Genomic DNA, 18199 nt, shown 5'->3' with positions numbered 1-18199 from the left:
ACTTTAATATATAAAAAGGTTTTTAAGATAATGTTTTTTAACTGATAGCAAAATAGAAAATCTTGAAAAATTCTAAATAAATAAGTGAACTAAAGAACCCAACAACTTCTGTTCTCTGACGAATAAAACCAATCATTTAAATAAAGATAGTACTTCGGTTATCCATAATAATGCATGTTGAAAAGCGCTGAATCAGCTTTAATCCTCTTTCCATTTTGTCCACATATTTTAATTTAAAATGCTTCTGAAAGCCTGTGTGTGTGTGTGTGTGTGTGTGTGTGTGTGTGTGTGTGTGTGTGTGTGTGTGTTGAATATTTTACACTTCCATGAATCCCCACCATGTGTGTCATCACGCTTCCTTATAAAACATTTAGCGCCCGACAGGAAGTGATATCAGCGGTGTTTTTCACAATAAAGCGTCGGCTGAGTTTATTCTGAAATGCAGATTAAGATTCTGTTGTTTGATTTCAGTCAACTTTGTTTTTGTTAATGTTTTCATATCTTTGTTTACTGTACAGCTGGTACAAACATTTCAGACTGCCTCCATTTATAAACCACTTATTTCCTCTAAACAAAGCGACAAATGATGAAGCATAAAAAACAAAACACAGGAAGTAGACCTTCACAATAAAAGCACAACTAAAATCCACAAAACCACCACCGTTATCGACCCTGAGCCCCAGCACAGCTCCAACCAGTAACTCTACTAAAGTACTTCATAGTACATTTACTAACCGGACCGGAGCTGTGCTGCTCAGACCGACAACATGGACCCAGATGGATGAAGCGCAATGACCCATGACCCCTGAACGCATCACCAAACTCCTCAACATGTCGCTGTGTCCCTTCAGTCTTTCATTATCAATAATATCATTTAATATAAACCCAGAGAGAAGGAGCTGGGGTAATCAGAGAGACATAATGCTCCTACATGGATTTAATATTAATAGATTATGTGTATAATATCATTTCAGATTCATTAAGTCTCTGGTGTTAACTCTGCTTCTTCTTCTTCTCTGTTTTTTAATTTACAGTGAATTAACTGCAGCGACATCTTGAGGCAATGACCCCTGAACCCCCCCCCACGCCCCACCGATGACCCACATGGACGGGATGGGACATGCGACCCCCCCTCCCCCCACGCTACTTACATGTCCATCCGGGCCGGGGGGGCGCTTGTTCTGCGCCAACGTGAGCAGGATTTCATTTAGGAGGGGGGAGTCCTACGAGCAGCCATTAAAATACAACCAGAGAGAGAGAGGGGAGAGAGAGAGACATTCAAAACAGGACACAGCGGCCCGGAGGAACGCGTTCATCATACTTTCAGTTCAGCAGATCCACATAGTACACACGGTCACATGACTTCACCACCGCTAAGCTAAAGGTGGCTAATGTTGGGCTATAAAGGAACTACGGCACGGTCACATGACTTCACGTCACCACCGCTAAGCTAAAGGAGGCTAATGTTGGGTTATAAAGGAACTACAGCACGGTCCCATGACTTCACGTCACCACCGCTAAGCTAAAGGAGGCTAATGTTGGGCTATAAAGGAACTACAGCACGGTCCCATGACTTCACGTCACCACCGCTAAGCTAAAGGAGGCTAATGTTGGGCTATAAAGGAACTACAGCACGGTCACATGACTTCACGTCACCACCGCTAAGCTAAAGGAGGCTAATGTTGGGCTATAAAGGAACTACAGCACGGTCACATGACTTCACCTCACCACTGCTAAGCTAAAGGAGGCTAATGTTGGGCTATAAAGGAAGTACAGCACGGTCACATGACTTCACGTCACCACCGCTAAGCTAAAGAAGGCTAATGTTGGGCTATAAAGGAACTACAGCACGGTCACATGACTTCACGTCACCACCGCTAAGCTAAAGGAGGCTAATGTTGGGCTATAAAGGAACTACAGCACGGTCACATGACTTCACCTCACCACTGCTAAGCTAAAGGAGGCTAATGTTGGGCTATAAAGGAAGTACAGCACGGTCACATGACTTCACGTCACCACCGCTAAGCTAAAGGAGGCTAAGGTTGGGCTATAAAGGAACTACAGCACGGTCACATGACTTCACCACCGCTAAACTAAAGGAGGCTAATGTTGGGCTATAAAGGAACTACATCACGGTCACATGACTTCACGTCACCACCGCTAAGCTAAAGGAGGCTAAGGTTGGGCTATAAAGGAACTACAGCACGGTCACATGACTTCACCACCGCTAAACTAAAGGAGGCTAAGGTTGGGCTATAAAGGAACTACAGCACGGTCACATGACTTCACCACCGCTAAGCTAAAGGCGGCTAATGTTGGGCTATAAAGGAACTACAGCACGGTCACATGACTTCACCACCGCTAAGCTAAAGGCGGCTAATGTTGGGCTATAAAGGAACTACAGCACGGTCACATGACTTCAGGTCACCACGCTGAGTCATGGCTGGGCTTTGGACTCCTTCCTGGATGTAGAAAAGGAGCTGCAGCTTTCAGATGTTGACACAGGCCCTTTCCTGCATTTTAAGTTTGTTAAATTAAGTCAGAATACCTTCTCTCATTCACACGATCATCCTCCAGAGGAACACAGGATGGTATAAACGATGGCGCAGCATTAACAAACGGCCCGGACAGGAAGGGATGACTCGGCAGCTTCTGATGCAACACTGACCACTAAATATTTCATCCCTGTTTCTCACAACTCCGATTATCAATCCCCGAGACACCGATGCTCGGCCAATATGTGGAAACATCAGTCACGGAAAAAACACACGACTGTGGGTTCGTAGTTTTTAATATAAATGTGGATGTTAGCAGCGCTTGGTTCACTTCCTAAGGTATAAGATTGAACACCAAATGCTTGATAGTACCTAGATAGTGAGCCTGGATGCCTGCAGCAGATCAAACACACTGAATCCTCTTCAAAGGTCTGATCTATTTTTAATATTCTCTATTTTTACTGCAACAGTGACCAGAACAGAGACGGGGAACAAGCCTTTCAATCCAGAACCAGAACAGAGCCGGGGAACAAGCCTTTCAATCCAGAACCAGAACAGAGCCGGGGAACAAGCCTTTCAATCCAGAACCAGAACAGAGACGGGGAAACAAGCCTTTCAATACAGAACCAGAACAGAGCCGGGGAACAAGCCTTTCAATCCAGAACCAGAACAGAGCCGGGGAACAAGCCTTTCAATATAGAACCAGAACAGAGCCGGGGAACAAGCCTTTCAATATAGAACCAGAACAGAGCCGGGGAACAAGCCTTTCAATACAGAACCAGAACAGATACGGGGAACAAGCCTTTCAATACAGAACCAGAACAGAGACGGGGAACAAGCCTTTCAATCCAGAACCAGAACAGAGAACAAGCCTTTCAATCCAGAACCAGAACAGAGACGGGGAACAAGCCTTTCAATACAGAACCAGAACAGAGAACAAGCCTTTCAATCCAGAACCAGAACAGAGACGGGGAACAAGCCTTTCAATACAGAACCAGAACAGAGAACAAGCCTTTCAATACAGAACCAGAACAGAGACGGGGAACAAGCCTTTCAATACAGAACCAGAACAGTATTCATCCTGGACTCCATTATAGAATAACATTAAAATAAATAAAAAAGAATAAAATGAAAAATTCAATAAAAAATCCAATTAAATAAAGAATAAAATAAAAAAATAATAAAATAAAGATAATAAAGAATTAAATAAATCAAATACAAAAACGAAAGAGTAAAATATAATAAAATTCACGTGAAACTGTGTTTGATGCTTTTTAGACATTTAAGAATTTTAATTTATTTATTAGATAAAAAAATAAAGAGTTGAATAAATTAAATACGATAATAAATAAATACAAATATATAGAAAAAGATAATATAATCAAGAATAAAATAAATAAATGAATACAATCTATATCAAAAATGTAATAAAATTTAAATTTAAAATTAAATAAAAATAATTAAATTAAATTATAAAATAAATAAAAATAAAGAATACAATAAATAGAATAAAATATAAAAACACTAATGAAGGAGAAAAAAAACATATAATAAATAATTTAAAAGAAAATAAAGAAAATTAATAAATAATCAGAAAATATATTTAAAAAGAATTATAAATAAAATAAACTATATTTCCGTGTAACAAAATAAAAACAATTAAATGTATTAAAAATAAAATACAATAAAATATTAAAGAATAAAATTAATTAAATACATATATTTCCCGTGTTAATAAGCCATATAAATATCTATCTGTGTTGCTCTCCTTACCTCGATGCTGGTGCTAAGGCTGGGCAGCGTCTCCGAGGCGGTCGTCGGGCTCTGGAGGCTCGAGAAGTCCCAAAGCTGGACGGGCGCCATCGGGTCCGCCGGCTTCGACGACTCCCCCCAACGCTGGCTCTGGTCCAATAAGGTCACTTCGTAAAACTCCTGGATATCTGGGAAGGAAGAGAAAAATAAATTCAACCAAAAACTGTTTTCTCAGCTCCTATGAAATGAAAGAAGAACAAAACTCGCAGGACAAAAAAAGTTTTTAATGAAAACTCTGGGTGTTTCTCAATGTCGAGGACGCTTCCTTGGTAGGACATGTCTTCCGAGTCAGGTCCTTCAGAAGCGAGGCAAGAATCCTTCCTGGCATTCGGAGAACGAAGAGTGGAACAGGCGAGCAAGTGTGCGTCATATGAGAGGCCCCGCCTTACATTTTCCGCCACAGATTTGGGGAAATTGGTCCGTGCTAGAGATGTCCCGATCCGATCACGTGATCGGGGATCAGAGCCGATCACGTGATTTTCAAAAGATCGGAATCTGGAGAAAAAGATCGGGGATTTTTTTTTAAATAATTTTTTTAAATAATTGTATTTAATGTTACAAAACAAAAATGACCATGTTCACGTCTTCAAGTCATCATGAGGCCTTAGTTTTGGTTTATAATTACACAACATCATGTATGTGTTGCTTCTTTTGGGCACTCTGTTGCCAGATTTGAGAGAAATAAGCAACCAAGACCTGGTCGCTTATTTCTCTCAAATCTGGCAACAGAGTGGGCATGGCGCAGTGTCTAATAGTAGCAGTAAGCTAACGAGAGGCTACGTTCAGCTGGTGACTCCGGAGACGGGACAGAGAATATGTCAGGAGTTTGGAAGTATTTTAAAATTGAAAGCGAAGGCAGTGTAACAGCCAGATGCAATGTTCCGCGTGGTGGAAAGAACAGAGCTACGTTCAACACGCCCAATATAATACGCCACCTGAGAAACAAACACCACCAAGAACACGACGAGTACAAAAATATTTGAATTGTGTTACTCCAGTAAGATGGAAATATAATACTTTGTTTATTCATGTTATGTTAAGCTGCTGTTGTTCATTGCATTAATACTAGACTAGTTAGTCTTAAGGCTAGAATTATGCACTAACCCCAAATTTGTATTTTATTATTTGTGACTGAATGTGAACTTGTGAAGCTAGTCAAGCTACCTCTTTCCAATAGAGTTATTTTTGTTTTGTTACTGCACGATCTGCACTCAATTTGTTTACATGGTTATTTTGTGGTGAACCACTGATAAGCTTTATTTTGTTTTGATCCAATGCTGCCGTGAAGCTATCCATGTTGGATAGAATGGGTCACTTCAATCAAAAAAATAACCTTAAGGGACAACTTGAATGCTTTTTTCCTTTTTTTTCTCTTAACGCATTGCATAAAGATCGGATCGGGAAAAATCGGTATCGGCAGATTGTCAAAATCAAATGATCGGAATCGGATCGGGAGCAAAAAAAGGTGATCGGGACATCCCTAGTCCGTGCGCAAAGCATTGAGGGGATTTGAAGACCCGAGGATACACATGTGCATCCTCAAAATTTCCCGCAACAAAGGATTCAGTCCTCGGAAGAATTCCAAGCATCTTGGACATTGGAACAGTCCTTCAGTCACTCGATGACGTAGCATCCTTGAAATACTGGCTCTGAAGGATCCTTCCTCGACATTGAGAAACACCACCTGCATGATTAGCTTTTCAAAATAAAATAAGATTAGGACTGGTCTGTTGTTGTTGTTTATTTGGTATATTTTGAAAAGAGAGTTGTGTGATTTTGATATTACTCTTTATAATTACAGTAGGTTTCAGAGCATGTAAACAACGACTGTATCGTTACACGGACAGACGCTTCTTAACTGAGGGAAGATGTGATTAAAACACATCACACAGTATGTTGTGAGTTTATTTAAAATTAATCACAGTCAGACCTTTGTTTTTAACGACAGTTTTTTCTCATGGGATGCAAGTAAAAAGAAGACAAGTGAGGGAGACAGATGAGGGAGACAGGTGGGGGAGGAGGTGAGGAGAGACAGAGGAGGGACAGAGAGAGGAGAGACAAAAAGGTTTCAAATGAAGGGAACTTGTGATTATCATGCAATGTTTACAAAGTATTAGGTACGCTTGCAGGAAGTGTGTGTGTGTGTGTGTGTGTGTGTGTGTGTGTGTGTGTGTGTGTGTGTGTGTGTGTGTGTGTGTGTGTGTGTGTGTGTGTGTGTGTGTGTGTGTGTGTGTGTGTGTGTGTGTGTGTGTGTGTGTGTGTGTGTGTGTGTGTGTGTGTGTGTGGGGTTATTAAAGGTCGCTCTCAGCTGTTCTTCATCAGGTTACGTGGTTGCGTAGCGTCGAGAGCAAACACAACAACAGACTCGCTGCTATCAAGGAACACTAGGCTGTATCTTCATTGATACGCCTCTGGATAAATATTATATACACGTTTTCTAATTGCCTTGTTTTTATATATGCTACTATGTGCATATTTTGACTCAACTTCTTAGGTTTATGTCAATATTTAAATTACATATTTGATAGAAACTGTCAAGGAGAACACATTTTCAGTGATACTTCCAGAACATAATGACATCACTATGGAACGCTCGCGCTCCTATTGGCTAGCAACACATTGCACGTGTTAGGCTAAGGGGAGGGATATCTCTAAACGGTTGACCAATCACAACAGAGCCGGACAGCTAAGCAACATCAGCAGGAGAGGACTCTTTAAAGTAGAGACACTACATACTGATATACACCTGGACATCAGCAGGAGAGGACTCTTTAAAGTAGAGACACTACATACTGATATACACCTGGACATCAGCAGGAGAGGACTCTTTAAAGTAGAGACACTACATACTGATATACACCTGAACATCAGCAGGAGAGGACTCTTTAAAGTAGAGACACTACATACTGATATACACCTGAACATCAGCAGGAGAGGACTCTTTAAAGTAGAGACACTACATACTGATATACACCTGAACATCAGCAGGAGAGGACTCTTTAAAGTAGAGACACTACATACTGATATACACCTGAACATCAGCAGGAGAGGACTCTTTAAAGTAGAGACACTACATACTGATATACACCTGAACATCAGGAGGAGAGGACTCTTTAAAGTAGAGACACTACATACTGATATACACCTGAACATCAGCAGGAGAGGACTCTTTAAAGTAGAGACACTACATACTGATATACACCTGAACATCAGCAGGAGAGGACTCTTTAAAGTAGAGACACTACATACTGATATACACCTGAACATCAGCAGGAGAGGACTCTTTAAAGTAGAGACACTACATACTGATATACACCTGAATATCAGCAGGAGAGGACTCTTTAAAGTAGAGACACTACATAATGATATACACCTGAACATCAGCAGGAGAGGACTCTTTAAAGTAGAGACACTACATACTGATATACATCTGAACATCAGCAGGTGAGGACTCTTTAAAGTAGAGACACTACATCCTGATATACACCTGAACATCAGCTGGAGAGGACTCTTTAAAGTAGAGACACTACATACTGATATACACCTGAACATCAGCAGGCAAGGACTCTTTAAAGTAGAGACACTACACACTGATGTACACCTGAACATCAGCTGGAGAGGACTCTTTAAAGTAGAGACACTACATACTGATATACACCTGAACATCAGCAGGAGAGGACTCTTTAAAGTAGAGACACTACATACTGATATACACCTGAACATCAGCAGGAGAGGACTCTTTAAAGTAGAGACACTACATACTGATATACACCTGAACATCAGCAGCAGAGGACTCTTTAAAGTAGAGACACTACATACTGATATACACCTGAACATCAGCAGGAGAGGACTCTTTAAAGTAGAGACACTACATACTGATATACACCTGAACATCAGCAGGAGAGGACTCTTTAAAGTAGAGACACTACATACTGATATACACCTTAACATCAGCAGGAGAGGACTCTTTAAAGTAGAGACACTACATACTGATATACACCTGAACATCAGCAGGAGAGGACTCTTTAAAGTAGAGACACTACATACTGATATACACCTGAACATCAGCAGGAGAGGACTCTTTAAAGTAGAGACACTACATACTGATATACACCTGAACATCAGCAGGAGAGGACTCTTTAAAGTAGAGACACTACCTACTGATATACACCTGAACATCAGCAGGAGAGGACTCTTTAAAGTAGAGACACTACCTACTGATATACACCTGAACATCAGCAGGAGAGGACTCTTTAAAGTAGAGACACTACACACTGATATACACCTGAACATCAAGAGGAGAGGACTCTTTAAAGTAGAGACACTACATTCTGATATACACCTGAACATCAGCAGGAGAGGACTCTTTAAAGTAGAGACACTACCTACTGATATACACCTGAACATCAGGAGGAGAGGACTCTTTAAAGTAGAGACACTACATACTGATATACACCTGAACATCAGCAGGAGAGGACTCTTTAAAGTAGAGACACTACACACTGATATAGACCTGAACATCAAGAGGAGAGGACTCTTTAAAGTAGAGACACTACATTCTGATATACACCTGAACATCAGCAGGAGAGGACTCTTTAAAGTAGAAACACTACATACTGATATACACCTGAACATCAGCAGGAGAGGACTCTTTAAAGTAGAGACACTACATTCTGATATACACCTGAACATCAGCAGGAGAGGACTCTTTAAAGTAGAAACACTACATACTGATATACACCTGAACATCAGCAGGAGAGGACTCTTTAAAGTAGAGACACTACATTCTGATATACACCTGAACATCAGCAGGAGAGGACTCTTTAAAGTAGAGACACTACATACTGATATACACCTGAACATCAGCAGGAGAGGACTCTTTAAAGTAGAGACACTACATACTGATATACACCTGAACATGTAGAGAAAGAGAGGGACTCTTTAGTTCCTCTACAAACTCGTTCCAAAGTAAATAATGCGGTTCTTTTCAGTAAAAGTTATTTTAATTCAGCCAGGATTTTTTCGCCCTGTTTTCTGGCTCCTTCCCGATAAAAGCCCAACTTCTGCCACGTTGATCTGTGCATAATCAGCACTCTGTAATCTGCTGCAGAATCTAAAACCAGTATCCAACTTTCATATTAAAATGCTTGATGTTTCTGTTAGTTTTGCACTAAAGGCTGAAATATATGTAACGTCTGCTGAGAGGACACATCTCTAAACAAAAGATCCAAACACAGATACTAATCAGCTGTTATGTAATACTCTCTGATGACTGAAAATAACTTGAGAAACCTAAAAATATAAAATGTCCCTTTCCTGTCTGACTCTTCTCTGAACAGTGAGCTCTGCAGGATGAATACTTGTACTTCATATACTTTAACTGCACACTTATTACTTGTACTTTAAGAACAAAAACAATACTTTTACTTCGAGTCATTTAACTAGTTTTTACTGCAGAATAAATACTTTTGCTGCAAATACTTTACATACATGTGACTACACACTAACAACAAATACTACTTTGTGTAATTGAACGACCTTTGACGGCAGAATGAGCAGAAATAATAACACGTGAAGTACTTTTCTTTAACTACATTATACTTCTGAATCAATACTTTTACATTTAGTACTTCTACAATTTTTTGTACAGTCAGTACTTCTAAACTACTGTTAATACTTTAACTACATTTAACTGCAAAAACAATGCTTTTACTTTCTGTTTGTTTGACTGCATGTCTCTGTTTATCAGTCATTATTTCAGGAACAACAATAAACAGCTCCTGACTGCACGCTCTGTTCTGATTGGACAGACTCTGATTCTTCTCGTTACAGCTGCTGTCGCTGAATAGGCATCTTATTTTGGCGGGTTGTGGAGAGAGAGACAAAGAAGCATCTGCACTCTAAAGAAAGATACCAGAGCCCTGTCTGCTCTGTTGTGATTGGTCAATAGCTTAGAGATGTCCCGCCCCCTTAGCCCATCACGTGCAGATGTCCGCCCCAAAGGCCTACCACGTACAGATGTCCCGCCTATCACGTACAGATGTCCCGACCCCTAGGTCTATCACATACAGATGCCCCGCCCCCTAGGTCTATCACATACAGATGCCCCGCCCCTAGGCCTATCACGTACAGATGCCCCGCCCCCTAGGTCTATCACATACATATGCCCCGCCCCCTAGGCCTATCACGTACAGATGCCCCGCCCCCCAGGCCTATCACGTACAGATGTCCCGCCCCCCAGGCTTATCACGTACAGATGTCCTGCCCCTAGGCCTATCACGTACAGATGCCCCGCCCCCCAGGCCTATCACGTACAGATGTCCCGCCCCCCAGGCCTATCACGTACAGATGTCCCGCCCCCCAGGCCTCTCACGTACAGATGTCCCGCCCCCCAGGCCTATCACGTACAATGTGTCGGAGCGCCAATAGGAGCGCGTGTGTTCCATAGTGATGTCACTACGTTCTGGAAGGAGTCCAATGGAGGATTTTTATACTTTTAAGTGTTTTTTTTGCTTTATTTAAGTTTGATTTCTGTGTCAAGAATGTAGACGTTTGTTTTAGTGATTTAAGAGCTTCATTTTCCTCTAATGAACCAAAAGAAAGTAAAGGAAATGCATGTTTATAACTCTTAAAGACACCTTTCTTATTTTATACTTAATAAAAGCATTTCACCCGGACTTCTTAGGGTTAAAAGAATCACATATACCTGATTTTAAGATATATATTTGTTTAGTTTTTACTGTATTTATTGACATTACGTAGGTTGGGCAACTCAAAAACGCCACTAGTTTACATGGAACAGTTCCTCAGAAACATTAGATAAATGCCTAAAAAAGCTTTGACTTAAGTAAAGAGTTTGAGTTCTTCTCCTGTGATAATGATATATATATTATATTCAGAGTTAATGAGCGTAGGGAGAACATGTGAACAGATAAACGCACTTTATAAATAGAAGAGGGATAAAGCGACTCACATGTCGAAGCTAACAGGTTAAAGATGACTCTGGACACGAGAGATGGGATTAGATTAAAGAGAGAGCGATCATATTAACCACTTAGAGGGAAACACAAAGGCTCCGGTTGTAAAGGACAGTAATTAAAGACCGGATTACACCGCCGTCGCTATCAGAGGTCAACAACAACACACCCTGAGGTCAACAACAACAACACGCTTCAACACTAAAACACTCCTGAACGCGGAGAGGAATAGAGCGGAGCAGTGATGAGTCCTAAAACCAGGAAGTGAGTCAGCATGTCTCCACTTCCTGTTCCCTGGTCTCAGAGCCAATGGGATCTCTCCATAGGGTTTAGGAAACTATCTGAACTAAGGTCTGTGGTTGAGACACATTGAAGAGACGGATCACGTTTTGTTCTACATTAAATCATCAGCAGTGACCCCACTGGTGATCTCTGAAGAGTGGACGTGTCTGAGAAACGATGGTTGTTACCAAGTGGCTGAATAGGACTACAGAAGTCGTGGAGGTCGTTGTACGTCATTACACCGAACACGTAAACACTCCTCTAAGTTAGTTTCTGTTCTGCTTGAGAGCAAGTCCCTGCCTCCTGCAGACTGTTCAAACAAACGCTTCAACTCCTTCCATCTAGAATCTGTGTGTTTGAATATGGATCTGAAGTTGGCGTGACGTTGAAGTCGTGCTGCTGGACTCGGCTGTAGTTCCTTTATAGCATCACGTTAGCATGTAGCGTCTGGACATTAGATTTATGATTAGAACATTATAAAAGTAGACATGTGGAGATTATCCTGAACAGAACATTTATCAAACAGGTTTCTTTTCCACAGACCTTATTTTTTACAATATTCCTAAATCCTCTGGAGAAGCCTCGTTGGCTCTGAGACGAGGGAACCAGCCGCTTCCTTCAGGGGGACTACAGACACACGTACAAGACTTTTAACAGCTTGATTTAAATATAATTATAATAAGTACTTCTAAAAACTAAGAAAAACTGGAATATTTTAGGACTTTTTAATGCTGCATTTTAAATTACTATTAAAATTAGAAAACTGGAATATTTTGTAGACTTTATAAAGTTTTATTCTCGTTTTGAAATTACAACTGAAAACAATATTAATAGTATTTTTGACAACGTTTACATTTAATCTCAATAAATAAACGCATCATATCGGCAAGCCAGGACACTAAACGTGTTATTGATCTGTTTTATTATCGATTGATTGTTTGGTCTTTAAATCTTTGAGAATAATAAACTGTATGTTCACTTCAACTCTTCGCCCCCTTTAAACAAATATGTCATATTTTGCTTACGATTTGCATTCAAATCAATAATGCACACACGAAAACTAAAGCATGCTATGATCATAACGTCAGGACATGATGAGAGACAACATGAAACTATATTAGATATTCATTCTTCGTGCCGCTGCGTCTCTCTGGGTCACGATCGCCCTGACGTCTGACGAAAAATACATTTCTGTCTCTCCAATCTGCAAACCCCCCAAAAAGATGTCTGAGCTCGGTGTAATCCCTCCGAGGACACGACGATTACCCCGAGTAATCCACACACACACACACACTCTCTCTCTCTCACACACTCTCTCAAACACTCTCTCACACCAGCCTGATTGCTCCCAGAGAATCTGAGGTTTTCCATTTTAATAAATCATTGCTTTATCTCAAAGCCTGTGAGCTGGATGAAGAAAAGTCAGAATCAATATAGAATTTTTTTATTTTAAAGTAAATTCCGATTGAACGTATTAAAAAAATGTAAATGATTGTGTCTGTCCCAAAAAAGAAAAAAACCTGGGATGGTAGACTAAAAGCTTTAGGAATCCAAACTATAACATATAATAAGTACCCTGTATCAACATTGATGCAAAACAAGTGAAGTTTGACCTTTTTAGAGAGATTTAGCACAAAAACCCACTTCTGGGGTCATTTGGGTGGATTTTCCATTTCTCTGGAACCCATCGGTCGATTTTGGTGATTGACATCTCTTTTTAACCGTCAGAGCCAATGGGATCGAGGCGAAGTTCCTAAATCCATCTAAACCAGGGGGGTCAAACTCAATTTCATCGTGGGCCACATTAGCATTATGGTTGCACTCAAAGGGCCGGTTGTAACTATATAAATATACGTATATAAATATCTAATAGATATATATAAAATAATGTATTATATTACATTATTGCCTCTGAATTGGATTATTATCAGATAGGATAATAACTTAGTAATTAACTTTGTCTGAAAGCAGAAGTCTGGGGCAAATAATTGCAAGTCTCTTCAGAGCGCATGTCACAAAACGAGGTGCATTGTGGGACATGTAGTTTATGGGCAACCTGCTTCTGTAAAGTGGCATGTAAACATATAATAAACATATTATATTATTTGCAAGCTCTTGCAGGGCCACTTGAAATGAAGTTGCCGGATTTGGCCCCCGGGCCTTGAGTGTGACCCCCCTGATCTAAACATTACCATTGGTGATGGTGAATGAGAGTGATGCGCAGCCAGAATGCCCAAGACCGGGAGCTGGGTTGTAGCTCTCATACACTCTATATGAAAACTAGGCTTTTTGCCATAAATGTTATGATGGATTATCAGTAATCGTTTCAAAGTGACACAAAGACTTTGGATTAACCTTCAGCAGCGTCTATATGCGTTTGAATGCCCTTGATCACAACTTTTGATCAGAGAACAGCAAAGGTACGACGTATTCCGTTTTAAAGTGAAGTTGTGTGTTGTCTTTGCCTGCCTTCGCTGTCGTGAGTTTTGATCGCACAGTGATGATACTTATACCGTTGGAATCTGTGGAATCTCAGCTTTCATATGATATCTAGTTTGTGCAGATCCGATCAAGTATATTGTGAGTTATGTGCTAAGTGCGTTAGCACTATTTCGCTTAGTGCTAATTCAGACGCTCGGCGTTAGAGTTGTGTTTCGGTAAAAGCGGCTCACACCGTTAAGTGGGCCATGACACATTCATAGATTATTAAATGTTAAGAAGCCCAGAGACACAGTTTCGTAAAAAAAAAAGAAAGCTTAACAGGTTAATGGAATGACCTCCATTCATTAAAATAACCTTCTGTTGATACGTTACTCCATTTTCTAATATAATTAATTAATAATTTTAACAACATTTTAATATAAAATTATTATTAACTTTTTTTTTTAAATAAATCAATATTGAAAAAGTTGTTTGACAGAATTGCTGACATTTTCAGAAATTATTTATTCAATAAGTCAACGTTTATAAAAGCACCTTTATTTTTGGGATTTTTTTAAAAATAATTTCAGTTTTGGGAAATTATTTATTTTTAAAAATATTTCTGAATTTTTATAAAATAACCTCACTTTGGAACAATTTGAGAAATCGAAATCAGGGACCAACACAGAGATACACCATCCCAGCTCCTGAGCTGACGAGGTGTAAAGGCATCCGATGTGACGAACAGGAGAGGAAGAGGAGCAGGAAGCAGCTTCATCCATTAGTGATGAAGACGCTGAGGTTTGCAGGACGAAGAGTAAAGGCTGCTGATGGTTAGAAAGACATGCGCCTCCTGAAAGCACTGCGTGTTTCCTGTGGGGTGATGAAGGAGAGGCTAACGCTTATGTAAATATATTTATCAATCCAAATATGTATACATGTCCATTCGAATGACCAACGTCTTACTAACTGTTACCTTGTTTTTGTAAATGACCTCACTTTAAATAATACTCGTTTAAAACAATTTAAAGAAAAATACACAATGAAAACATAAATGACAAAAGATAGAAAAAAATAGCTACATTTGGAGAAAAAAATACTTGATTGATGTGAAATTAAATCACTTTGCAAAATTAAAAAGTACGTTTTTTAAATGTACCTTATTATTGTTGAATTACCAGATTTCTGAAATGTTTCGTGTCAGAAATCAACAGGGTCAAAAAGGACAACAATGCTCCTAAGAATTCCCCTAAGAAGCTTAAGCACCTAACATTTGGCAAAGATGTATTCAACAGTTTGGGAAACATGTTCCATCATATTTAAAGGCCACCTATCAGGCTATGTGTAGGCAATAGCATACGTCTCAGATATATACAAATATATAAAAAACATGTCTGAAGTGTTTTGCTCAAAATACCAAACAGATTCTAGCCATGCCTCATATCCTCTGTTTCACTTCCTGTTTCTAAAGTGCTGATTCTGGGTGTGAACAGGTCTCTCTTGAGAATGAGACCCTGTGTCTCAATGGGATTTTCACCTGTATAAATAAAAAGGCAAAACAAAATAAAAGAAGAGGGGGCGGAGCTTATGCCGGCTCATGCGGGACCTGGCAGACACTGTCTAAAAAGCTGCGGTGATGAAACGCAAGGATTATTAGATGAAGGATTATTTCTGAAACAGAACGGAGCTCAAAGGCTTTCTCTCTTGCCGGTTATATGCAGCTCGAGTGCGGAAGAATCTGAAAGTACACAACCGGAACAAATCTGCCCCTTCCTTCAGACTTCCTCACAGAGCCCCTCCTCCAACACACACGAACGTGCACATGACCAATGAGGGCACGAGATCAGTTTGTGCACAGATGGAAGGCTGACAGGCAGGTAGGCCATCCAGTTACTTTAGCCGGCTCAGATGATTGGTCGTGCTTTTTACAGCGCCACGGCTTCCACAGATATTTCTTTATGGATTTTTTGTCAAAGCTCTTCAGATATTCATTGCTATCTGGATGTTAAGAGCATTCCATGGAATATAACAAGTGTATCTGAAGGGAACTACCTCCCCCACCTTTAAACTTCCTGTCCACTTTCAATAATACAAGTACATATTTTAATGTCAATCTTTAATCAGTTTTCTGTCAACTTTCTGTCAGTTGAGTTTTCGGTCCATGCTTTCAGTTTTTGAGTCAACTTTTTACTTTTGAAGCCTCAACTTTCTATTATAAAATGTATCAGTAAACTTTCAGTCCATTTTCTGTTATTCTTCAGTCAAACTTTTGTCAACTTTCAGTCAGTTTTTGAGTAAATTCTTTGTTTCGTACTTTCAAATGTACTTTGCGATTTTGCCCTTCTGTGGGATGAATAAAGGAATTCTGACTTTGAACTTTCAGTCCACGTTGGGTAGGGCTGTGGAATTAATCGTATTTTAAATTGCAATTGCGATTTTGGCCTGCCACAATTACAAGAACAACATAATCGAAAAAAAAGATTATTTAGCTTTGCTAGGTTGTGACAGCGCACTACAACATATCTGATCTAATTGATTGTAGTCTAATTTGTTTTTATTTATCATATTTATATATGTTTAGTAGCTTGTGGAAGTGCGCTCCAAAATATTTGTTGATCTTGTTTATTGGTATTTATTATTTTGATATTATTTATTTAAATGTATCATTTATTTAATTTATTTTTGTATTGGTTTTTCAGTTGAATTATACGTTCAGGTTAATCAACAGTTAAAAAGATACTGTTCAAATTATTATTTGTTTTAAAGTTTAATAAATGGATGTTTTCAAAGTCAATGAATAATCGTGATATCAATTATTCACATAAATAATCGTGATCATGATTTTTGCCATAACCGAGCAGCCCTAACGTGAACGTGTCAACCTTCTGTCAGTTTTCACTCTAAGATCTATAATAACAGCTGACTGTCATCTGGAAACTAAACCAGATCTCTAACCTCTCCCGTCACGACAGAAAACTGATGTTCTTCCTTTAGCTGCTGCAGTTTCTGTTGACTGTGGTTTTGGGGGTTATTGAGGATGTTGATTTCTGACATTGTCAAGCTAATAAATGGCAGGTTTAACCAGAAAGTGTTCTGTCCTCTCTGTGCGCTGATTTTGATTCATTTTGTGTAGATTTCACTCAAAACTGCTATTTTCAATCCTAAAAATGTCAGAAATGAATTCAGCATCCTCAATAACCTCCGAAAACTGCCCTTAAATGGTCTGCATGCTAACGAATGCTAATTAAAACATATAATGCTAATTGTGTAAATGTCCCAACATCTGCAGGTTAGCATCCGTAGTGAGCTGGAGACCCTCCTCTGCATGTCTGTCATCACACTTTGGGGTCTCACCACCTCCAGGTTCACGGAGCTGAACCCATACGACCTTAAGGGAATATGGTGTGGTCTGACATTAAAGTGTGTGTCGTGAATCCACTGACCGATGAGCGCCTGGAACAGGTTGCTCTGGAAGATGTCGATGACTCTCTGGATGGAGCCTCGGAGCTGCCGGTCCTCGGCGTTGTGCAGCTTCGCTCGATAATCCTCCAGCAGCAGCAGCGCCCGCTGTGCATCTGTGGAGGGGAGAGAGGAAAGAAAACTGATCCCAGGGCAGCTCTGAATCTGCAGAGCAACAGACACCAGGTCACTTGGTACTGATTCTGGTTCTGATTGTTTGTAAAGCGTCTTCGAGCATTAGGAAAAGCACTATACAAAACCAAGGTATTATTATTATTATTGTTATTGTTATTATTATTGTTACTGCTGACCGCCTGAGCTTGCACTACTTGTGTTGTTCTTGTTGTTTGTGTTGTCACGTACACAACTACACTGTAGATGGAAAACCAGCAGTGGGTGGAAGTGGACTCCTTTAAGAACAAATACTATTGTTTAGAAATACTCCTTTCCAAGTTAAAGTCCTCCTGAACAGCACATCAGAGAAATGTAAAGTATAGAAGTACGCAAAATGTACGCAGAGGTATGATATTATTTATTCTGAAATGCTGATCTGAATGAACATTTCTGCTGCAACAATAACAACAAGAAGAAGAAGTGTAAACCAGAAACTGTGGCAAGAGTTAAAGGGCTGTGTGGAGAGTTTAGTTGAGCGGATGACGGGTTTATGGAGGATCAAAACTTCAAAATCTGCAGCTGAATAAATCAAATCCTGACTCGAATAGAAACCAAAGGAAATCAGATTACATGCCGTTT

At 39.8% G+C, this 18199-nt stretch overlaps 1 protein-coding gene across 1 annotated transcript in view; it reads right to left on the bottom strand.

The window, feature by feature from the left end:
* The window catches only part of LOC307018385 (disks large homolog 1-like), a gene marked incomplete at its 3' end in the record, with an annotated part of 93787 nt that extends 76229 nt beyond the window's left edge, over nucleotides 1-17558 (bottom strand). The window contains exons 1-2 of the mRNA XM_079648615.1: nucleotides 17431-17558; nucleotides 4269-4435 (exon numbers count right to left, since the gene is read on the bottom strand). Coding sequence (XP_079504741.1) covers nucleotides 4269-4358 — 90 coding nt within the window. The 5' untranslated portion in view covers nucleotides 4359-4435; nucleotides 17431-17558. The remainder of the gene's footprint in view (nucleotides 1-4268; nucleotides 4436-17430) is intronic.
* Between the last annotated feature and the right edge of the window lie 641 nt (nucleotides 17559-18199).

The sequence above is a fragment of the Notothenia rossii genome (genome assembly GCF_949606895.1).
Source record: "Notothenia rossii genome assembly, chromosome: 9".
Lineage (NCBI taxonomy): Eukaryota > Metazoa > Chordata > Actinopteri > Perciformes > Nototheniidae > Notothenia > Notothenia rossii.
The sequence above is the reverse complement of the archived record's forward strand: the minus strand, read 5'-3'. Positions and strand labels throughout refer to the sequence as shown.